The following is a 25,387-nucleotide window of genomic DNA, read 5'->3' as shown; positions in this document are numbered from 1 at the left end:
TATATGTTAGTTTTATGCAGTATGCTGTAGTATTCGTTGCTTTTTTCTCTTGAAATTAGGAAAATCTATTACAAATATTCCAAATGTCCTGTTTCATCTTATGTTTTGTTTTGTTTTTTGTTCATACTATTTATAAACACTATCATATATGGAGTTCTTACAAATGTAGCATAGAAATATTCCATTTTGTTTTTGTTTCATTCGTAACAAGTAAAAAAACAAATAAATAAAACAAAAATTTTAAAGTAAATTCAAATGTTTCCATAACCGTTGGCTACTCTACTGTCCTCTTTGATTCGTTTCTGTTAAATGTAACTCTATTCGAAGGCCTACGAATGTGTACTGTTACAATGTGTGTGTGTGTATGTATGAATGTATGTGTGAGCTTTTTTTTGCTATTTTAATTACTACGTTTTACACAATTATTTGCATCTGCACAGCAGAAAAAATATTACTAACAAATATTACACGTTGTTGGATTGTTTTGTTGTTTTTACTCTGTTCATTTACTATAATACATATACAGGTGTGTCTATGGGTGTATGTGTGTGGAGCAGTGTATTATTTTTAATATGCAACTATTGTAATATTTTTCTTTAAATGTTAACGCAGTGGTTTTTTTTTCATCTCTATTTTAACTACAAAATTGTGACTTTTACTGTTCAATTGTTAAATGAAAGAGAAGTTTTTGTTGAGTGTGTGTGTGTGTGTGAGAGAGAAAGGGAGAGAGATGATTCTGGGGGCCAATACAATTTTTCCATTTCGTAGGTGATTTGTGGGTGATTGTTTAGTTTTTTTTTCTATTTGAAATTTTTGTTTCCTTTTGTGGTATTTGTTGTTACAGAGAGTCAGTGTTAGAGGGAGAGAGAGAGAGAGAGTAGAGCAAGTACAAGAGTATATAACATTAGAAGGAGAGTTAGAAGAATACATTTTCGTTTTTTGAATTTTTAATTTCTTAGCTGCGATGGGAACAAGAGACAGTAAGTTCATTTTCTTTTGTTTTCACTTTTGTGTAAAAAAAATCATTTGTGCTTTGGATTTCCTTTTCCTTTCATCAATTTCTGCTTGTTGTTGTTGTTTATTCTTATATGAATTCTTTTGTTTTTAATAAAAACGGGAAACATTTCGTATTTACATGTTTAAAAAAATCACTTGTTTTAACAAATAACAAAGTTTTTAATGGAAATACATAGTAGATGCAAGTTACATTTATAGAATACAACAACAGTAGTAGGAGAAGAATGAGGTGTTGTATAAACAGGTTTAGATGGGACCAAGTATATGCCTTCTACCAACTCCCCACAAAGACTAGGTCTAAGCCCACTTTTCCTTAAGGGAGTTTTTTTTAAATATATTTTCCAGCATATTTAGTTCAAGGTTTTGTTATTTTTCTTAAATGCATTAACATACCTGAAATTATTTACTAAAACGTACACGTACACCTTGAGTTTGGAGGAGTATTAAGGTCTTCTAAAAAATGTTTGTTATACTTTAGTGTTTGATTCTTTGTTCGTATGTATGTATGCAGATTTTGTAATTGTATGGATTTTGGTTATATGCTTCATTTTTTTTTTGTAGAGTACTTATGCAGTATGTTTATATAACTGTATGCATGTAGTTTATGTATATATTTATATGTTTGTTAGGTTTTTTGTATGCTGTGTTTATGCATGATTATCCAGGATTATTCTATAGAGTATTGTAAAGCAAATTTCATATATTCAAATATTCTCTTTTGTTTTTTTTTTTTTTTAATAAATATAATACGTATTTTGTTGTTTGCTCTGCACATATATGGCCATGACCATTGCAAATCAGTTTTGGACTTTAATGGGATTTTGATATATGAAAAGTAATGAAAGTGAAACATTTAATTAAGATTTAAAAGATTTATCTTTTTTGCAAATGTCAGATTTATTTAAATGGAAGCTGTTTGTTTGCAGAGAGTAATTAAAAATGGTATAGAGTTATTTAATTAATATTTAATACTGCACAAGGGTGTCGAGATTCCTACTGTCTACTATAACAAAAAGTCAAAATTATTTGGCAAAAATATTGTACAATTGAGACAACAAAAATACAATATAAATTTAAATGTTGTTAAAATATCACATAGCCCTTCAAAGGGTATATAATGTGGAACATCGTTCGTCTATTTGACTTCAAATTAAAATATTGAAATAAAGGCAACATTTGAAGAAGTCAACTTCTTTTTAACAAATTCTCTAGGGGTCTAATTTGACTTACTAGGCCAAATTTCAGCGAAATTGGGTAAATAATACCCCATTTATGGACGATAGACCTTCCATTAGGAGATCCTGTTCATATCAGAGATGGCCAACATCAAACTACCGCTGCCTATGCCCGCGATTTTAGGAAGACCAAACAGTAGCATACGTACACAGAAAAAAACTAAAAATCGGTTTCAATCACAAAATCAATTGATCCAATTGATTTTTTAATTGAAATTGCTTCAATAATGAAAATGGTAATATCGATCGCAGTTTTTGAAAAATGTGATTGAAAAAATTTCCAATTAAAAATTGCATCCTAAGTGGAATGCTCATGGGCAGAATTTGCAAATTTTTTGCAATTAAAAAAAATAAATGAACATTTTTGAAATTTCCGATTAATTTTTTAATTGTATCAATTAAAAATTTAGTTGAAAATATTCAAATATTAAAATTTTTGCGAAAAGGGCAATTAAAATATTGCATATTTAATTACAAAATAATTGAAAATTTTCGAAATTTCCGATTAATTTTTAATTGATCCAATTAAGCTAATGGCTGAATTTCTTTGTTTTAATTTTCAATTAATTTTTTAATTTATCCAATTAAAAACGATTGAAATTGTCGAAATATCCAAATAATTGTTTAATTGGATCAATTAAAAATTTAATAGGATCAGTTAACAATTTAATTGGATCAATTAAAAATTGAATTGGATCAATTAAAAATGTAATTGAAAATATTCAAATATTAAAATTTTTGCGAAAAGCGCGCTGTATAGGGCTTACCTTCGATTTCGATGCAACATGGTTCACATATGTAAAAATCCTGCAACACTAGTTTGAGGTTTATGTTTGGATCCATGACCACTCCTTTAAAAAACAAAACATCTGTAGAGGTTTTTTCCAAAAATGAAACGGAAAATATTGTTTTCCAAATTATAAAAGAAAGAGTAGCGAGGCAGTAACTTTATGAATTACATGCATTGGGAAAGTAAACCCAACAGAAAGAAGCCTTTATGCCATTAATCATTAATAAGATTAGAATTGCATCTGGAAATTTAAAAAGGTGGTTGAAAGACTATTTTTTCCCAAATCGGGGCTCCACAAAAAGAGTATCGAAGATAAAACATAACCTGAAAATGGGAATTGTAGTAACATGAACCTATATCTCCAATAACAGAATTATATACAGTATTATTGTAGAAGACTTATATTCGCAGGGTCAATAGAAGAAGATGGCTATCAAAGGATAATTTTGTAAAAAAGTTTTTGATTTGAAAGGGTGTCAGTAACTTTTTCCAAACTATGAGAAGTTTAACAGATTTTTTATATTAACGCATGTCTTTTCAACAAAAGGCGCATCATATACGATTTGTTAATGGTTAGGACTATATCAAAGTAAACCTCCTATACCATAGAAGAACTTTGCATCGTCAAAGTACAGGGTGGCTGATGAAAGCCGCTACCAAAAAAAAATGTAATAACTTTTTTTCTATTTAATAATAATAATTTAATAATTAATTTAATTAATTAATTAATTAATTTAATTAATAATAATTTAATAATTAATTTAATAATTTAATTTAACATGAATAAAAGAAAAATGTATTCCATACACCGAAAAAAAAATGTAGCAATATTCATCATTGTAGCAATATTCATCAGCCACCCTGTATATGAGAAGAATTTAGAATTTTGTCACTGCGGGTACAAGGTCAAGTTATTTTTAATCTGCAAGAGCTCTAAAGGCTCTATTAACCTAATTATATGCTATTATGATACCATTCTTGAGCCTACAAATATGAATGGGAATAAGTTGAAGCTTTGAGACCAACCGAAATGAGGTTGGATAATGGCACATGCTAAAAATATTAAAGAACTTACCGCTTGACTTAAAGTTCTCATTGATCATTCTTGAGCCTAATAATATGAACCAAAATTAGGAGAAATGTTAAGATCAACCTAAGTTTGATAAGGGGACAAGCTAAAAATATAAAGGGACTCGCCGTTTAACTTAAAGGCCTCATTGTGAAACAGTGGAACAATTTTATGTTTTTGGTCTGGAAGGTTTGAAATTCTAAGTCAGATAACTGGTATTACTTTAGTGGAGTAAACACCAAAAGGGTTTAGAGTTCTCGGGGCAAACTTTTTTAGGCCCCTTGAAATATGGTCTAAATAGAAGAAGGGGTTCTCGTGTTTTGCAGTTTATTCGAGTTATATTGGTGATGAGTAGACCGATTTGTGCTTGTTCCTTAAAAGTGATTCCAAAACATGAACCACATGTTTGTATTTGGGGTCAAGCTCCTAGTTGGCACGCCCTCCCCTCAAATATAGGCCAGCCAGTGCAATATGGGACTTTAATGAAAGGTATATAGCAGCATAGAAGAATTTTTTGTAAGAATATGGGACCGAGTGTCTCACACCTCAGTTTGACTGCAATATGCTGTTATAGGTGGTAGAAAGTTTTAGCTCATGGGTGACTTAAATGAGTTGCAAAAATCGACATTTGTCAACATTTATTGATTGTGATAACAATTATAATTGTTTGCATTCAAAAAATCTTGCAAGTACTTTATCTTCTCTTGTGTACAACTTCAAAGCTGAATCTAAGCATTATAGTTGAAGAGACACTGATGATCCACAATGCAGTAAAAGCTTAAGAAGTTTCAACACCTTTCTTAAGATGACTCTAAGCCATTAGTGTACCATCAAGTATGGTTATAGAGACAGATGATGTGCATACCAGTAAAGGTTTAAGAGCAGAAGTATTGAAAAATCTTCAAAATAGTTTTGAACAGGATTTATTAACCTTTATAGAAACAGCTACAGCGTGACTGTAGAGATATACGTTATTTCAGAAACAAATTTTGGAAATCTGACCACAAATGAAGATTTGTCAGCTCGAACAAGTTTCAGAAATGCCGTGTTGACCAACTTTAGGGGCCTGCCAAGAGGCGCCGCACCACCAAGGGTCTTAAAATTTTGGATATGATCTCGTTAACATCTCACAAGATAAAAACATGAGAGAAATCGCCGCTTAACTTAGGGCCTGTTTCACTAAGTTAATTGCTACCATTCACTCGCACGCTATCAGACAAACAGGAGATTTGCGTTCCAATAAGAAGCAGAAAAATGACAATTTGGGTGAGTGATTTGTTTTAAATGTTTTTGGGATTTTCTCCTTACTCTTGCTATAAATTACTCTTTATTACAAACGCAGAAATTAACTTAATGAAGCCTTAAAATCCTATTTCACTTTGATAGTTCTATAGGGCAAACATCTGTCAAATAAACCAATTTCAAATCGACATTAAGTTCTGTGAATACTGGTGTAAATGTAAACAACTTTTAAAATATTTCAAATGTTCAATAGTTTTGTTGTTCATATTTGATAAATTTTTTTTAATATTTTTTAATTCCTCACTGATTTATCAATGGCCATTATTTGTTAATATGCAGTTTTCATGTGTATATAAGAAATTGAACGTTTTTTGATTTTCGTTTGGTGTTACATTATTTTTTGTTTGTTTTTACAATAATATTGTGGTTGTTTTTATTATAAATATTTACTTTGTTTCCATTTGATGTTGTTGGTTTTGTATGTTGAGTTCATTTGTTGTTGTTTGTTTGTTTGGTTTATTTATAGACGTCACAAAAATTATTTTCCACTTTGACATTTCGCAACGGTATTCATAATAATAATCAAATATAGTTGTTTTTGTTCTCGGTATAATTTCTTTTATGGTGTTTATGTTTTTTTTTTCTTTACTTTTCCTTTTTTTTGATTTTTGCTAAATTTTAATGGGTTTTTTTGTTTTAACAAAAATTAAAAAATTTAAATAAACTAAAAGATAATAAAATAGTAAAAATTAGAGAAGAATGGAAATTTGTGGAAATCTTTATCATATGGAAAAAAGATTTGAATTTGTAATACAAATGAAATTGAGGTTAAAATGAATTTTTTTTTCAATGAATTTTAGCAGTAAATAGCAGGGATGGAAAATATTAATTTTGAAATGGTACTAAAAAGGTACTTTTGGGGCCGAAAGAGTACTTTATGTGTTGTACAAAGATTTCAAAAATCTCAATTTTTGTTTGCCTGTTAGGGTAAAACCATGCTTCTCTGTCGAGACTAGCTTGAAGATCAAACATTTCTATGGAAAGGAAAATGAAGCGATTATAGAAATTAAAAATATTTCTTTGGAAATCTACCTTACGGACTACACAGCACAACAGAGGTGTTGTAAATATATTCCAAGTTATGATGATGGTAATGGTAAAGGAAACCCACCAAAGAGTTCTCAGGATAAGCAATTTTAGCCTCTTTATATTCAACCCTAACCGAAGACAAAGCATTCCCATCTTTCGCGATATATTCGAAATTACATCAGCGATGGAATTGTTGAAGGTGCCTTATCATTGAACTTAAACTTGAATAGGACAGTACTCATTGAAATGTGAGAAGTTTTCTCTCTGTTCCTTAATGGAATATTCATTGGCAAATACGTTGATAGTTACCCAACAACACAAGTTCCGATCCAAGTACGTAGGGGGAACGCCCGACTCCAAACAAACATATAAAATGATCGGTACTACAGAGACCTACATTTTGGAAGTATACCACGAATTTCATGTAGAAATTGGGAGACAAGTGTCAGGGCCGTCGCTAATCTCCTAAATCATTCTAGAGGCACAATTAGTCAAATAAGGGGACAAAAATAAACTTATATTACCCCTTACAATTCCCAAACGGTCCGCATAAAGCAAATTCGATAGCCGTTATCGACTAACTAGTGAATATCTTTATTTTATCGTGGCTCGTTTCGTAAATTGAGAAATCTCGTCTGTTCGAAAAATTCGTAGTGCTTGAAAAGGTTCTAAATCGGTCGCGGGGGTACTGCGGTACTCCTCGGGTGGAAAAAGTACTGAAAAAAGTACTAATGTACTGACTATTCGTAGCAATTTTATGGTTTTTGAAAGATTTTCAAGGACAGCATTTGGCTCCTCGGCATCCTTTACTTTATTTTGCACTCTTAACGAATATACAAAAACGACAAGAAGTAAATAAATTGTGAGTTATTAACTTGGTATTTATTTGTTGGAAAAACCTACTAAAAATTGAGGTCAACTTACCAACCTACCAAGAGAATAAAAACCTACTAATTTTGGTAGGAACCTAGCTAAAACGGCAGCACTGATCATAATGTGTATGTGTTGAATGAAGCAAATAACGATATATCGTTTGCTGCTAATCTTTAGTTTTGCCCTTTACTATTTTCCGCACAAATCTTTCATTCAACATCTGTCAATTAATGATTTTTCCTTTTTACTATTTTCCTCAAAAATTTTTAATTTACATTTATCAAGCAATGATTATAAATTTCTATTAGGACCATTCATCAGATGACCCCATACATCAGAAAAATTGGAATGGCTTTGATTTTTTTGTCACGATCATCATTCATGATGTACATATGATACATATATATTTATTTAGAGTTTTAAATATAATATGTGTAACCAAGATGTACCATGTAAATTGCTCATTAAGAGTATATAATGTTGACCGTGAGAGCCGCCTTAGTTTAAACCTACAGAATTGGAGGCAATATCCTTTGAATATCCAGCAGAAACGTAAAATGACCCAAAACAAAAGATTTACATTCATACTAATGGGCAAATGACATGATACATCATAATGTGTAAATGTTGAACGAGGCAAGACGAGACAACGTTTACTTCTTGTCTTTGCTTTTCTTTCCTTACTATTTTTGGTACACATCTTGTCATTGAACATTTATTGATTAATGATTATGAATTTACGTTTAAACCATACATCAGATGACATCAAACCAGTTTAAATGGCTTTGATTTTTAAACATTATCATCAATCATGATTTACTTGTCATGCATATACCTTCATTTTCAACAATACGTTTTTAAAGATGTATGGCCAAGAGTTTACTTCTTGTCTTTACTTTTCTTTCTTTACTATTTTTCGTACACATCTAGTCTTTCAAAATTTGTTAATTAATGATTATGAATTTCCGTTGAAACCATCAGATGTCATCAAACCAGTTAAAAATGGATTTTTAAACGTTATCATCTATCATGATGTACTTATCATGCATATATCTTAATTTTCAACAATACATTTTCAAAGATGTATGGCCAAAATGTACCGTGTAAATCAAAGTTTTTAACCTTTCTTTTTAAATTATCAAAAGTTATGCTAAATCTTTTAAAATTTTATAAAGTTATCCTCAAGTGGTTTTCATATTATTTTCCATTCAAATCTTTTGTTCTATGATAAAGACTTCCAATGGCTTTTTACCATACTTTCTCAAAAAAAAAACTAAAACAAAAATAAAATTAAAATAAAACAAAAAATATTTATAATTATAATACATAGTAATCTATATATAAACAATACTATTAGGAGACTAAGCAAATGGCAACATTTAACTTAAGAGTAACATCAGATCCATCGGAATAATGGCGGGGGTGTAACATACACAATGGATGTACATTAATTAAGAGGGAAGAAATTGTTTTAGCTTTGTCCATTATTGCCAGAGTTACTAACAATCTCACTCCTTATGAAAGACATTACAAGTGAGTGAGTTTGTGTAGCAAACAGTTTAAGAGAGAGTGAAAACGATTCCGTTATTAATAAAGAGAGCGAGAGATGGAGTCACATATATATATATATATATATTTCTCACAATCTTTTAATTTTCTATTTATATCTCTTGTATGTGTTTGTTGTTGTGTGTTTAAGTAGAACATGTATATTTTGTGTGTTGTTTTTGTAGATTTTCCACTGTTGTCAATTGATAGGTGGGCATGTAAGGTGTGTTAGTCAGTTAGTTGTGGTTGGAATAATTTAATTGAATTTGAGCATGATAGGTGGGAGGGGGACAAGAGGAATTATGATAATGATTCATACAAGTTAATGAGATGTGACATGAGTGTATGCGTGTGTAGGGTGATTAAATTTTTTTTCTTAATAAATTGTCACAATTGAAACTCCACTACAACAACAATTGGTTGTCCTTACATTATTACAAAAACAACAAATAAAATTTTACATAACACTTAGAGAGAGATAGTTGTTACTAGAGAGTCATCGAGATCGATAGACAGATAGTTTAATATAGAGATAGAGAGAGAGAGAGAAATACATACATTGTAGTAGTAATAGTAGTAGGATGTTAACCAATTAAAAACAAACACTCTAAATTACACTTAAATACGTTTTCAATGTTCACAGCTCTGGGTGGCTCTGTGTTTTTCGAATTGCCTTCTAAAACTTCTAACTACACATTATCGGCGTTTAGTGTCGGCGTCAGCATCGTTGTCGTCTACGCCGTTACCTCTTCTTCGTTAAGCGAGAGAGTGAGATAGTGAGCGAGGACATGGGATAAACTAAGTTTGCATTACAGCCAATTCATCATTTTGTTTTAACATAAAAGCCACAAATCATTCATCCGTTTTGTTTCAAATTACCTATTATTATTATGAGGAAACCGCTCCTGTTTGCCGCCACCACTTTGGTTACCTTTTACCAGTCACCAACCAAGCCAGATCTATGCAAGGGTAAACGTCGTGTGTGTGTCCGTGTGCAGCCGCTAATTGTAGAATGAATATCATTCCCTAGACGACTGCGGGCACAGCTACTCTGTTGCTGTATCAATCAGCAGCTTTCAGTGTTCACCACGTGGCCACATAGATGGTTTGCACCCGTTTCGGTGTTGGTGACCCCTCGGTAGTGGGGCTAAATTTTTATGACGTCTCTAAAAATCATACTTTGAACGTTTTTTCGCGACGTTGTTGCTGTCGCTGCTGCTGTTGTTGGTGCTGCTGCTGCTGCTGGTGGTGGTTGTGATGACCCAGGCCCCCGTTACCCATGTTGGCCGAATAGCCATGGCCCATCATGGCGGTATCGTCGCACGCATAACTGGCAATGCGATGGTCGCTACGACTGCGTTCGCGATCATGAGTCCTTTCGCCGCGGTGGTGTTCGCCGCTCATCACGCCGCCATTGCGATTCAGTTTCAGATTGTTGGCCTGTTGTGATTGTGATCGTCGATTTCCCAGCCTTTTCAGCTCGTACTCTCTGGCATCGGCTACATCGAAGGTGGCCGACCTTTGTTGGTACTTGGTTGTTGTTGAGCTGGAGGTGGTGGACACATGTGTTTGCCTTGAGGACTGCTGGTGATGGCCACCTTGGGGCTCATACGCCCCCGGACAATACTCATCGTATTCATGCTCATCACATTTGTTGGCGTTGTAGGGAGGCGCCGGTACAGCCGATTCACGGGGTTCCCTTCCGCTGGAGGAGGAACGTTGATGCTTCTTGGGCGGTAGTGGGATGGGGGCGGCACATGAGTTATTTGCCAACGCTACGGTAGAGGCGGTGGATGTTGTGGTGCACTTTGAGCGCCTCACAACATCTACACCCCCACCGCAGCAGGCGCATTCCTACAATTCCGTAACGGAATACATGTCATTGTTGGCCTGGGTGCCACCCCGCTTCAGAGAGCGATAATACATTTGTTGCTGGTGCTGGGCCTCGGCGAGTAGTTGCTGCTGGTGCTGCTTGGACATCAGCGTGGAATGATGGAAGTTGTTGTTGGGGGTGGTGGCTGCGCCATGTCTTTGGTGGTAGCTGGGCATTTGTGTGGTGTCATAAGAATGTTGCTTCTTACCCGAGGGGGCGTGTGAGTCCATGTAGGCTGCATTGGAGCGAGCGTTATCCAATGTTTCCGAACGCCTGGGACGCTCGTGTTTTTCTCGATCGCGATCACGTTCCCGATCTCTTTGTCTTTCCCGCTCTCGTTCGCGATCTCTTTCCTGCTCATAAGTATTGACGGCGGTGGCTGTCTGTTGGTGTCTTAGGCTGCTCGATTTGGGAGGCAATGTCTGCATGTTTGAGTTGTGTTCACGGGATTTGTGGCGATTTTTGGGAGGCAAACTGGGAGGCTGAAGTTGCATTTGTTGCTGGGCCTGTTGGTGCTGCTGCTGGGTTTGCTGCAATTGCAACTTGCTTTGTTGTGGCCTCTGCAGAGAGCGATACTGATTCAAGTTGGCCGCACACAAAGGCTGTGGTGAAATTTTCGATGGGGGCTGTGGAGTTTGTGTCGGTATATCGGGTAGGGGCTGATTAACAATCGAATTGGGGTTTAAGGATCGTGGCAATGGCACTAGGGGCGCTGGAGCACTGACAACTGTTGGTGTGGTCGAGGGTTGTGGTGGCAAAGGTCTGGATACAACGGAGGGAATGGTTTGGGTAGGCGGTAGTGGTGATGGGGCTTCATGTTGTATTTGTAGCTGTTGTTGTTGTTGTTGTTTCTGCTGCTGCTGTTGTAGTTGAAGCTGCTGCTGCTGTTGTTGTTGGTAAGTTGAGCTTTCGATGCTGTAAACGGCAGACGGTGGCAATATGTGTGTGGTCGGTGGATGATGCTGCACTGGCAATGGTCTCTGTTGCACTGTGGGCGTTGCTGGCACCGGTTGGATCTCCTGCAGCTGATATTGCTGCTGTTGCATTGATTGTTGCTGCTGCTGTTGTTGTTGTTGATGTTGTTGCTGCTGCTGAAGTTGCAACTGCAACTGCAGCTCTTTGGCATATGAACTTCCCACTCCTGTGGTACCGGGTATCTCAGTGAACGTATTTTTGGGCTTAGGCGGTGGCAAAGGTGGCGGTGGTGGCTGAGCCGCTTGACTAGGCACAATAACATCTGTGGCACTCACATTGTACGACTGCGGTATGCAATCCGGCTGTGGGCAGTAGTCCTTGGAAACAGTCGCTATCGAAGGGACCTTGGCACTGCGTAAATTCGGCGAAGGACTGGTGCCTCTTAGCGAGCCACCATAGCGTACACCATGGGGCCTACCCAAGGTGGCACACTTGTTTGCTGTGGCTGCTGCCAGAACATTCAAATTATTATTGCCCCTCACCGCCTTGGGACCAATGCTTATATACTTGGGATCAAAGCGATTGAAGCTGTTATTCGTTACATCGCGCGGATCCTTGTCATCGTCCAGATCCAGGCCATTGCCAGTGGAGCGACACACTGTATTCGTGGTCTGTGCCGACAGCACCGATCGCAAAGAAGAGCCTGCCGAACGCGGTAGAGTCGCCGAGGCGAACATGCTTTTTATAGAATTTCTTCCCATCCCATTGATGGTGGATGTGGTGATGCTGTTAAGTCGAATGCTGCTATTGCCTGCATTAGAGCAGGCAAGCGAATCTCAGTAAAAGTCGTTAGCTTCCAAAGTCTTACACTGTTTGCTGAGAGTGGCGTATTTGCCATTATTGGGTCCGGCCATATAGCTCGATTGTGATGGCAGGCGGCCCAGGGTCTGATGGCCGGAGGAGGACCTGCGGGGGAAGAAGAAGAGCAAAACAGAAGGGGGTTACTAATACAGCCAGACCATGATAGCAGCAGGTGTGGGATGTCGTATGATATGGATTTGACTAAAGCTCTAGAACTTCGTGAGGCCCTACACCTGATAATGGGTCGCGGCCCTCAACCTAGCGATGGTGAATTGGTGAAAGGAAATAAAAACCAAAATGAAAATAAAATCAAGTGCCAAAAGCATTTATTCTATAAAAAAAATACACACTACGCTACTCTTATTTAATGAACAGGAAAAAGGAAACAAAAAAAAAATGATGGAACAATTAAAACGGATTCAAAATCATTTAAAACTTAAATCGTAGACAAATATGGGTCAGGTGGGCTAGGTGGTATGTGGTAGGTGGCGGTGGGTGGGTAGGAGTCGATGATGGCCGTGATAGTGATGGAGTAGTCTTGTGCGTATGCCCTGCCCGTTGTATATGGAGCACTTGGTGGTGGGAGTGTGGATGGCAGTAGATCGCTTGTTTGGTGGATATGTTAACATCATCGAAATGTGGGCAAACATTTGTAATTCCATATTTGCTACCACCTTTGCTTTTGTTTTGTGTATGAGTGTGTGTTTGTTTGTAAATTGGGGTAGTGGGTGTGAGTGCGCACATGTGTTTTCATTTATTGCTTGAATACAATTGTGTGCGTGTGGGTGTGCATGTGTTTGTTGTGAGTAGTCTGTGTGATTAATGGGGTGCTATTGGCGGCCTTTGGCTGATGCTGCTGCTGCTGCTACAGTAGTATGACAGAAAAATGAAAATGATGGGGTTACCAATGAAAGTGTGCCTCCTGGTGGTTAAATAAATATTTATCAACCTGCTTGCAAAAATTTTATTTGCATACAATATATTATTTGGTACAAATGAATACAGAATACAATCATGCATGCGCGCCTACCATATTGTGTCACAATCCCATTTGGGTACTGTACCCATAGACCCATGCCTAACACACACACACACAGACATTTACACAAAACATACAAATTTATCAAAGCAAATAAAAATTTAATTGAGCATAAATGGAAAATAAAATGCAATAGAGTTGAAATATTTATATTCGAAAATCTAAATCGATGGTTAACTAAAGGGGGAGGCCATAGTAGCGCAGGGGTTAGCATGTCCGTCTATGACGCTAAACGCCAGGGATCGAATGCCGGCGAGAACGTCTGAAAAAATTTTCAGCGGTGGTTATGCCCTCCTAATGCTGGCGACATTTGTGAGGTATTATGCTATGTTGAAACTTCTCCCTAAAGAGGTGTCGCACTGCGGCACTTCGTTCGGACTCGGCTGTAAAAAGGAGGCCCCTTATTATTGAGCTTAAAATTTGAGTTGGACAGCACTCAGAAATATGTGAGGAGTTTTCCCCAGTTTTTTAGTGGAGTATTCATGCATTTGCAAAGGAGGAAAGAGATATAAGATGGAGAAGGCCATTAATTGGGCGATGCCGACTATGCAAGTCGGTGCTTACTTTGCGATATACGGTTTCATAAGTGTAAAACTTTAAAAAATATATATGGGAGTTTTACGGTGGTGTTCAGTAAATAACATTTTGTCAGAAAAACATTGTATTTTATTTTATTTTATTTTGTTTTTTTATTTTATTTAATTTTTTTATTTTGTTTTCTTTATTTTTTTATTTTATTTTTTGTATTTTATTTAATTTTATTTTTGTATTTTATTTTATTTTTTTTTTATTTTACTTTAATTCATTTTATTTTATATTTATTTTTCTTTATTTTTTTTGTTTTATTTTTTTTATTTTATTCTTTTTATTTTTTTTTTATTTATTTTTCATTATTATTTTCTATTTTATTTTTATTTATTTTATTTTTTTTTTATTTGATTTTATTTCATTTTATTTTATTTTTTTAGTTTATTTTATTCTATTTTATTTTAATTTTTTTATTTTATTTTAATTTATTTTATTTTAATTTATTTTATTTTAATTTTTTTTTATTTTATTTTATTTTATTTTATTTTATTTTATTTTATTTTATTTTATTTTATTTTATTTTATTTTATTTTATTTTATTTTATTTTATTTTATTTTATTTTATTTTATTTTATTTTATTTTATTTTATTTTATTTTATTTTATTTTATTTTATTTTATTTTATTTCATTTTATTTTATTTTATTTTATTTTATTTTATTTTATTTTCTCTTATTTTCTTTTATTTTGTTTTATTTTATTTTAATTTATTTTATTCAAACAGCGTAGAGCTTGTAAACATTTTGGCTATTACCGACCAACACCAAGTTTTTAGACCCATAGAAAACTCTTAAAGGATTGGGTGCAATCTCACAATCTTTTGCAAAAGTTCATTTGTCGTCTGGCTTTGTTTCAATTTGTTTTTGTTCGCAACTTTATTTAGTAAATTATTTTTGTACCATGAATCTATTAAAAAGATTTTCTGACCACTCACCCCCCCCCCAGCCCAAGCGAACCTTCTCAAGGAACCCAAATTATTTCTTCACTGATTGCATTTCATGCAGTACAAAGCTTGCTTCCACCACGGCGATCATTGATCCATCCCAGGTGATCCTTGCGTGGGCCTATCAAATCTCGTTAAAATTGCTCAACGAAATTATTTTCATAATTTTCCATCAGACCTTGGCCTTAACTCTCTACAAGCAGGTTAACGGTTCAAAAGTTCTCACACATCACCCTTAAACCTATCAGGATTCGTGATAAAGGTTAATGAAAATATTACTAGCTGCATATGCTCTACTACAACTAAGAGATTATATCCTTTTTTGTATTTTTTTTCTGTTTAAATGTTTGTAATTACTTGTCCTTTTGCAACCTTATTGTTTGTGTATGTAAATTAAGTAAACACGCCGAACGTCGAAAAACACGACGTCAGAGAGAAAAAGTTGTAATAAAATCCAAATAAAATTAAAAAAAAATGAAAAGAAAACTTAATAAAAGCCATGCCTTGTGCCATGCACCACAACATCATAGTGAGGGGGCGGAGAGGGCGATGGTTTGCCACCAATACCCGTTCCGCCACCATGTATAGTGTTAGTTTTTTGATGATGGTTGTATGATGCGAACCCTGATCTCAATCCATTGGCGGTGCCATTGCTGCGTGTGCCCAGGGTGCCGCTTGAGCCAACACCCATGCCATGGGCTTGCTGATGGTGCAGTAACGTTCGATTAAGGGTGCCACTGTGATGGGTAGGTGCTGTGGGTGAGATATTGGCACTTGGTGCATTCGAAGGGAATAGGGGGGCGGTTTCCGATTTATCGGCATCCAAAGAAGGCCTGTAGGTGAAACAACCAAAAGTTTAGAACGGTAATTAAAAATCATTTTCAGTAAAACCAACCTTCGCTTGCTTAAATAAATCCAGGCATGTGAGTCAGCATACACCAATATGGTGAATAAAAATGAGGTAAGCAAACCAGCCACCATCATAAGACTCAAGCCCAAAAGACCACCACCGCAAAGGCCCTTTAAGGCCTCTGAATAGTGGCGATCTATGGCTCTTCTATCCAAGGTGGCTGATAAGACGGTGAGATTGCGTTTGGTTTCCTCCAAATCACTATCCATGGCTTGTAAGGTTTTGTGGACATCAATGCGGGGATAGGTCTCTTGGCTCATTCTAAAAAGGAAAAGGGAAAGACAAATTTTGAGAAAATTAAAGAAAGCATATGAAAAGAATCGTTTACAAAAACTCCATATTTAAATCACTTAAATGTTCACACTCAGTTGGTTCGCCAGTTCTCTTCAAAATCAGCTGATATCGACAAAGCGAGTGAGAACATTTTAGTCGTTTTGGCCAGCCTTTGCTTTACAATCAAGGTTTTTTTTTCTTTCGGTGTATAAATTCATGAAGTTTGTAATTATCAATCGGACTATAACTTGATATAGCTCTAATAGCATAACAGTTGTTATTCATTATTCTTTGTTTGCCTAAAAAGAGATGCCGCGCAAAGAACTCGACAAATGCGGCCCATGGTGGAGGTTATATAAGATTGGACCAAGCGAGTATGAACATTTTAGTCGTTTGGCCAGCCTTTTGCTTTACAATCAAGGTTTTTTTCTTTCTGTGTATAAATTCATAAAGTTAGTGATAATCAAACTGGCGCCCGACGTGGTTAATATTAACTATTGTGATTTTAATTTATTGAGATGAATATATTAAAGCCTTTAACTTATTTCATGGCAAGGCTTTTTAAGGATGTTGTTTTTTGCCAGTTGTCACAAACTGGCGCCCGACGTAAGTGCAACTGTTCTCAAACTTCTTTCAATATCGTGTAAACCATTAACCTTATGTCCCCCATTTCTTTTGCAAAAGTCTCTTTAAGTTTTTCCAACATTGTACTTACCTATGTATTAAAGACACAGATTCACGGGCACGCTCCACCAGATCACGAGATTCATTCAGGCGTAAGATGAAACGGTTACGCAAAGTTCCACAATTCAAGAAGTAGACATAGGGGCTTCGCTGCAAAGAAAAAAAAAAAAACAATAAATAAAAAATCACTGAAGTAAACTTTGTGCCAGTTTTCTTTGTTCTTTTCAATTTTGGTTTTTCAAGAACTAAAGAATAAATCTTCTACACAAATGCTTGCCAATGTAAATTTGCCAACAAATTTTGTTACCCAATCCCTTGTGGCCAAAACATTTAATACCAACGAGGACAATGCCCATTATCAGCAGTCCCATCACATGGTGGCCAACTGTCTATGAAATGGACGCATACGAAATTACTTGTGGCTGCACAACCAACAACCACACTGAACAAAAATGGTAGTTTCGCAGCTTAGTTACCAACAAACTGCAAACCCCTAACGCTAAACTTTTGAACAACATTTGTGCAATTTACAGCATGTTGGTTATGTTTATTGGCCATAAGCCAGGCCAGCACGACAAATGCCATTTAAAACAACTACAACAGAAAAAACGAACCAATTCGCTGCTGTGTGTTCTCCTTCTGTCAGTTTCGATTATGGAATGTTAGTGGGATAGAATAGTTTTAACAATACATTTGAGATGGCTGAGGCAAAATGTTCAAATGTCCTTGTAAAAGTCAACTTGAATTAGAGGAGATTGGAAAAGTTTCAGTTTTGAATTTTCCCCCCCCCGATATTAATTACCCAACACTAAGGGAATGGCTTTTTAAAAATCTTGCCTGAAGGTGTGAGAAATTTGTGCTGCAGTTTTAAAGTGCATTTAATGCTTTAGTAATACTTTTTGTGGTTTGAAATTGTGATGACATTTGGAATGTGTTCGTTTCATAAGAGGTGAGAAGCAAATATTTTAAGCTTTGTCCAACACTCTTCCTAGAATTACAAAACTACAAAAGAAAACATGGTTTCTTTGTAGTTTTTAGCTTTAAGCAATGTTGACCCATGTTGGGCGCCATTATTTTTTATTTTCTGTTTCCTCAAATGATGTATGGAAAAATATGTCCTCTGACGAAACCAAATTATTTCCACAGCCACTTTTATTAGGTTTAGTGTTTTTCAAATAGTGAAAAAAATTTCTCACAATATCAATTGAATGCTGCCCGATTTAAATTTAAGCTCTATGATAAGGGGACCTCTTGTTTTATGCCGAGACTGAATGGCTTGTCACTTAAAAGTGACACCTCATTGTTGAGAAGTTGCACATGGATGAAATACTCACAAATGTTGCCAGCATTTGGTAGGAAGATAGCCACCGCTGAAAAATGTTTTAAGGTGATCTTGCCGGTGGAAATTGAACCACGGGCGCTTGGATGCGATAGGCGGGCATGATAACCTATGAACCACCAAAGTATGAGCGCCATCTCAGAGTCCTTTTCGTTGTGAAAGCAGTTATAAACCTTCATGCTAAAAACTAATTTGGCAAATAATGATTTCTGGGCTAAACTTGTAGGGACCCATGTTGGGCGCCATCTCTACTAAAAATGTCAATACTCACTGTACTAAAAATGTCAATACTCACATATACGATTTGTGATATCTTTTTAGAAGGGCATGTGCATACTTTCACATAAAACATTTATTTCTTTGTAGTTGTTTTTTTATTTGCATGGGAAAGATGCCCCTTGTTGGGCGCCAATGTATAAAAAATGTGTTTTTTTTGGTTTCTTCTTTAATACTTGTTTAGGAGTTAAAATAGTGTGAAGCGATTTTTTCATTTTTATAAAATGTTGAATATTTTGAGCTTTTTTCTTGGAAAATATCTCAATAAGACAAAACTTTAAGGTGTTGCAAACATTTTTAAGTTTGGAAAAAATTTAAAAAATGTTCATCGAAATTTTATAAATTTTTTAATTATGATTTCTAATCTAATTTCTAACTCGTTTTATTATCAGAAGACATATTTCGTTTCTTGATTAGACGCATATTCAAGCAGTTACAGGCATTACAAGGTTTGAAACCAACATTTCGAATATTTCATGAGTTTTAATAAAAAATAAGAATTTTCATAGTTTTATACTTACCATGCCCACTTGTCGGCACATATACTCATGGGGACGCATGCAAAAATCACCTGCTGCCACCGATGAGGCCAGATAGACACCAGCCAGTAACCAACAGATAATAATGCAAAATAGTCCAGACACACTGAAGAAGATCAAGGCACAGCGTGAACGTCGGGCCACACCAATTACCAAGACCGTACATAGTAACAGTAATATTGTTAGGAAACCCAAAGTGGCAGGCCATCGTATCGATTCATAGAGTTCACCCAGCTAAATGTAAATAAAGACATAAATAAAAAGGTTACCATTTTAAAGAGAGCTTTCCACATCATAAGGAGCAAACTGCAAAAACCCTTCTTGCTACTACTTACATGCAATAGACCCATGAGTGATGTATCATTTTCACTGCCTTTGGTTTTCATAAAATACAGCACCATATTATCCAGGCTGGTTACAGCGCGCGAAGTATTCTCCCTCACCAGGCCGCATGTTTCTATCAGCAGCATAACTGCCGTTTGATTATATTGGACCTTTTCTATTTGTGCCTCAAGTCGATGTTGAAGCATTTTCGTTTCGAGATCATTTTTAATCGCCTCAGTCTGAAAGTGTAGAGAAGGGAGGAAAAAAATGGATAATTATTTTTCTTAGTTTAATTAGTTTTAATAAATTTGTCGGCAAGCAAGTTTCATAATAAACATCTTCTTTGGAAGTTTATGGTTGTGGTGTGGTATTGGTGTGATATGGCGTATATGTTACATACAAAGTGTGTCCATGATACGCACGAAACAAGGGTATGCACATTAAGATGGGTATAGTTTAGCAGGGAGACGACGTAAACAAATTTTTACCAATTTTTTTATAACAATTTTCCAAAATATGTTTAGAATAAAAATCAAAATATTTATGGAAAATGTTAAAATATTTTCTTAAAAATTCTTATACAAAATTTTGTTTAAAAAATTGTTTTTTCAAAATTCTTTTAGAAGAATTTTGTTTGTTTTTTTGTTTCCTTAAAACATTTATATAAATATTAAAAAAAAATATTCTCTAAGAATGGATGAGTTTTTGATATACTCTATTCTTAAGTCTTTATTTCAGCTCGATATTGTCAAGATGTCAGATTTGGGGGTGTCTTTGGAAGTGAGGTGGTCCCCTAAACACTTGGCCCTGAAAAAATATCAGGCTCGTGCTCAAATACCATATATTTAAACCCCATATTGCCATTGGTTTAAGGGGAGTTTATGAAATAAGCCGTCCCCAAACTATTGGCCCCAAAATTTTTACTCTTTGGGGGTGTTTTGGAAAAGCGACCGTGCCCCAAATACGTGGTCCCACATTTGGACATCAGATTCGTTTTCTACTCTAAAATTCTTTTATTTGAGCCCCCAATTGACGTGGCCCGTAAATATGCCTGATTAGGGGTGTTTTGGGAATTGGGGTGGTCCCCCTAACACTTGGTCCGACAATTGGATATCAGATACGGTTTTTTATCCTAAACAATTTTCATTTGAGTCACATATTGTCGTGATTGGACTAAATACATATTTGGTAGGTTTTAGGGTGGGCGGCACCCCTAGATAATCCACTTGAAATTTGGATACCAAATTTTTATTTTTTTTAGGTTACTATAGAAAAACAAAACAACAAAAAACCCTTGACTTTGTATGTGATGTGAATTAAAATGGTCGAACAAAATATTTTTTTTGATATATTTGTACAAAATATTTATAAGCATTAATTTTGGTTATTTCATTGCCCAATCTAATATTTTAGGGTCGGTTTGTTTGTTCCTTAATAATTATCTGAAGTTTTAATAACGAAGTAGTATTAAAGTCATTGTTAAATGTAGGTAGGATACATAATTTCAAGTGATAATGGACAGTGAAGAGTAAATGTATGATTGCTGTAGAGATAAGGAAGTAGGAACAAAACTTTATCAAAAAAAAAAATTATATATAAAAGCATTTTAAAGAACTCATTTGACAACTTTAAATTTCAAATTTCAAAAGCTATTGGGCGCCACCTCTTTAACTCCTAAGGTGAAATAACTTTCACACTTTAAATTTGAAAAATCGATCAACACATTAGGCGCTTTAGTTATAGTATCCATCTTTAAAACTGTAACATTTAGGGCCTGTTTCATTTAGAGCTGAGTGACTTTCATGAGAAAGAATGGTAGTCACTCACTCTCCTTGTGAGTATGGGTTTCACAAGTTAGGATATAATTATTCGCATGGCCTTACGTATTGTGAGTGAGAGAAAATGTGGCCAGATATACTGTGTGAAAAAAAAAACAAGTAAAAGTGTGCTGGTTACAGTTGTTGAGGGTCATAACAGAACACTAAATGCAAAATCTTATCCAAATCGGATAAACATCACGGCTTGTTAGGGCTCAAGAAGTCAAATCGGGAGATCGGTTTATATGGGAGCTAAATCGTGTTTTTGGCCGATTTGAACCGTACTTGGCATAGTCGTTGGGACTCTAGAAGTCAAATCGGGAGATGGGTTTATATGGGAGCAATATCAGGTTCTTGACCGATTTGGACTGTACTTAACGCAGTTGTTGGAAGTCTTACCAGAACACTATGTGCAAAATTTCAGCAAAAACGAATGAAAAATGAGGCTTCCAGGGGCTCAAGAAGTCAAATCGGGAGATCGGTTTATATGGGAGCTATATTAGGTTCTTGACCGATTTGGACTGTACTAAGCGCAGTTGTTGGAAGTCATACCAGAACACTATGTGGAAAATTTCAAACAAATCGGACAAAAATTGCGGCTTCCGGTGGCTCAAGAAATCATATCGGGAGATCGGTTTATATGGGAGCTATATCAGGTTCTTGACCGATTTGGACTGTACTTAGCGCAGTTGTTGGAAGTCTTAACAGAACACTATTTGCAAAATTTCGGCAAAGTCGAATGAAAAATGAGGCTTTCAGGGGCTCAAAAAGTCAAATTGGGAGATCGGTTTATATGGGAGCTATATTAGGTTCTTGACCGATTTGGACTGTACTTAGCGCAGTTGTTGGAAGTCTTAACAGAACACTATGTGCAAAATTTCGGCAAAGTCGAATGAAAAATGAGGCTTCCAGGGGCTCAAAAAGTCAAATCGGGAGATGGGTTTATATGGGAGCTATATCAGGTTCTTGACCGATTTGGACTGTACTTAGCGCAGTTGTTGGAAGTCATACCAGAACACTATGTGGAAAATTTCAAACAAATCGGACGAAAATTGCGGCTTCCGGTGGCTCAAGAAATCATATCGGGAGATCGGTTTATATGGGAGCTATGTCCAAATCTGAACAACCGACCTACACTAATTAAAAGTATTTGTGCAAAATTTCAAGCGGTTAGCCTTACTCATTCGAAAGTTTGCGTGCTTTCGACAGACAGACGGACGGACATGGCTAGATCGACTCAATTTCAAGACGATCAAGAATATATATACTTTATGGGGTTCTAGATCTCTATTTCGAGGTGTTACAAACGGAATGACTAGATTTGTATTCCCCCATTCTATGGTGGTGGATATAAAAAGGAAATGCCTCGAAGTTATTTGCGAGACCGCAAATGTTCTCTTAATGCCCCAAAACCATTAGGTATAAAACTTATAGAACATTTTCAATAATCTTTTCACTAATGTTCAATAAATTTTTCACATTCTACTTTTTTTGGATCAAGGATGAATGATATTGATATTTAAATAAGCTCTTATTAATATTTCATTGAAATATGTTAATATTTTCTGATTTCTTCAGCTCTCGAAAGCCAAAATGCTAGTGAGCATATTTGCCTTTTTATAATTCACGCCAATACACCCATTGTGAAACCCGATTACAAAGCAAATTGCTTATGTCGTCTTTCGCATTGCCACTCACCCGATAAGTGGTTTTTCTGCTTCTTATTGGAACCCAAAATCAGCTGTTTGTCTAATGACGTGCGAGTGAATGAAAGCAATTGACTTAGTGAAACTTTTACTTTTCTTATATTTAAAATTTCCTATTTTCCACGTTGGGCGCCATTTGTTTAGCTGTCTATACATTCTGAATTATAATTATGTTTGCAACTCTAATAGTCTCCAATCCTTATTAAAGTCAAAATTTAAATCCTATCCTTAATCTCTTTATTTCTACTTATTCCCTCTTGTTTGCCACGTTGGGCGCCATTTGTATAACTGAAATTCTTTCTTTTAAGTAAAATTTCACTGCTTCTTTCATTTGCTGCATACTTTTTCGCATAATTGTCTTCTTTGTATAGCTTCCATATATTAGTTTTCATAATCCTCATTTCTTTGCAATGCCGCCTGTATGGGATGCTGTGACAGTGCCTTTAATAATTAAAGATTGAAGAGATTAAGTGCTTGTGAATGAAGGCAACAAAACTAATAAACGCTAAAATGTCATTAAGGAACTGTAATATGAAGTAATTTCCAGAGACGACGGAAACACTTAAATATCAATATTGAAGTAAAGTTCCTTAATTTTTCAGGCAAACAAATGAAGGTTGGCAAAGCTCATACAACCAAACACATATATTGACATATTTTAGTGAGGGTAATGGATGGCAAACTGGTTAAATTTTAAACATGGGCTGCTTTATGATTACATTTTGTTGGGCGGTGCCGCAGGAATTAGGGACAGCAAGCTAAACAAGTGTTTACTAAACAGATGCGAAAGAGCACATTAAAAAGGGGTTTGGCTTAGACAATGGAAATTGTGCAAACAGAATCAAAGAATTGCTCTACCATTGGGTAACTATGGGTAAAAATTAAGTTTTTTGAGTAAAGCCAAAATAAAAGTTAAGGATTATGAACCTCAAATGCAGCATATCGCTCTATTGAAAGACAGTAAAATTCTGACTTACTGAAAACTTATGACTTCAATGTAAGACAGTGAAGATGTCATAGCTGTAGACGAATACTGGAATATCCTATGCAAATCTTTTTATACCCTCCACCATAGGATGGGGGTATACGAATTTCGTTATTCTGTTTGTAACTACTCGAAATATTCGTCTGAGACCCCATAAAGTATATACAATATATTCTTGATCGTCGTGACATTTTATGTCGATCTAACCTTGTCCGTCCGTCTGTCCGTCCGCCTGTCTGTCGAAAGCACGCTAACTTTCGAAGGAGTAAAGCTAGCCGCTTGAACAAATATTTTGCGCAAATATTTTTATTAGTGTAGGTCTGTTGGGATTGTAAATGAGCCATGATCAACATGGACAGATATGTTTTGATATAGCTGCCATATAAACCGATCTTGGGTCTTGAGTTCTTGAGCCTCTAGAGGGCGCAATTCTCGTCCGATTTGACAGAAATTTTGCACGTGGTGTTTTGGTATCACTTCCAACAACTGCGCCAAGTATGGCTTAAATCGATCCATGTGTTAATATAGCTGCCATATAAACCGATCTTGTATCTTGACTTCTTGAGCCTCAGGAGGGCGCAACTATCGTCCGATTTGAATGAAAGTTTGCACGACGTGTTTTGTTATGATATCTAACAACTGGGCCAAGTATGGTTCAAATCAGTCCATAACCTGATACAGCTGCCATATAAACCGATCTTGGGTCTTGACTTCTTGAGCCTCTAGAGGGCGCAATTCTTATCCGATTGAAATTAAATTTTGCATGGCGTTTTTTGCTTTGACTTTCAACAACTGTGCTATGTTATGTTCAAATCGGTCAATTGCTGCCATATAAACCGATCTTGGATCTTGACTTTTTGAGAATTGCGCCCTTTATTCTCGTCCGATTTAACTGAAATTTTGCACGTAGTGTTTGGGTATCACTTCCAACAACTGTGAAAAGTATCGGTTTATAATCTGGTATAGCTGTCATATAAACCCATTTTGGATCTTGACTTCTTGAGCCAATAGAGGGCGCAATTTTCATCCGATTTGGCTAAAATTTTGCATGAGGTGTTTTGTTATGACTTCCAATAACTGTACTTAGTATGGCGCAAATTGGTACATAACATAATATAGTTGCCATATAAACCGATCTTGGATCTTGACTTCTTGAGCCTCTAGAGAGCGCAATTCTCATCCGATTTGGCAGAAATTTTGTTCAACTGCTTCTCTCTAATATGGTCTGAATCGATCAATAGCTTGATACAGCTCCCATATAAATCGATCTCTCTATTTTACTTCATGAGCCCCCAAAGGGCGCAATTCCTATTCGAATTGGCTTTTCCACAGGTCTCCAACATATAATTGTGGTCCAAACCGGTCCATATCTTGATATCGTTCTAATAGCAGAACCAATCTTTTCTTATATCACTTTTTTGCCTAAAAGAGATATCGGGAAAAGAACTCGACA

General features: G+C 35.6%; 2 protein-coding genes across 2 annotated transcripts in view; both read right to left on the bottom strand.

Moving 5' to 3' along the window:
- Positions 1-8,676: 8,676 nt before the first annotated feature.
- LOC106082506 (uncharacterized) lies at positions 8,677-10,705 on the bottom strand (the record flags this gene model as incomplete). Its single annotated transcript, XM_059366443.1, has 1 exon — positions 8,677-10,705. A coding segment is annotated over one exon (669 nt), but the record flags the coding sequence as incomplete, so codon positions are not given.
- LOC106082620 (uncharacterized) overlaps positions 10,620-25,387 on the bottom strand; it is a 119,027-nt gene continuing 104,259 nt past the window's right edge. Inside the window, 6 exon segments of the mRNA XM_059368087.1 lie at positions 10,620-12,617; positions 15,705-15,914; positions 15,977-16,252; positions 16,980-17,098; positions 19,085-19,336; positions 19,438-19,665. Of these exon segments, the coding sequence (XP_059224070.1) occupies positions 10,718-12,617; positions 15,705-15,914; positions 15,977-16,252; positions 16,980-17,098; positions 19,085-19,336; positions 19,438-19,665 (2,985 nt within the window). The 3' untranslated portion in view covers positions 10,620-10,717.

Source organism: Stomoxys calcitrans, chromosome 4 (genome assembly GCF_963082655.1).
Source record: "Stomoxys calcitrans chromosome 4, idStoCalc2.1, whole genome shotgun sequence".
NCBI classification, from domain to species: Eukaryota; Metazoa; Arthropoda; class Insecta; order Diptera; family Muscidae; genus Stomoxys; species Stomoxys calcitrans.
The sequence above is the reverse complement of the archived record's forward strand: the minus strand, read 5'-3'. Positions and strand labels throughout refer to the sequence as shown.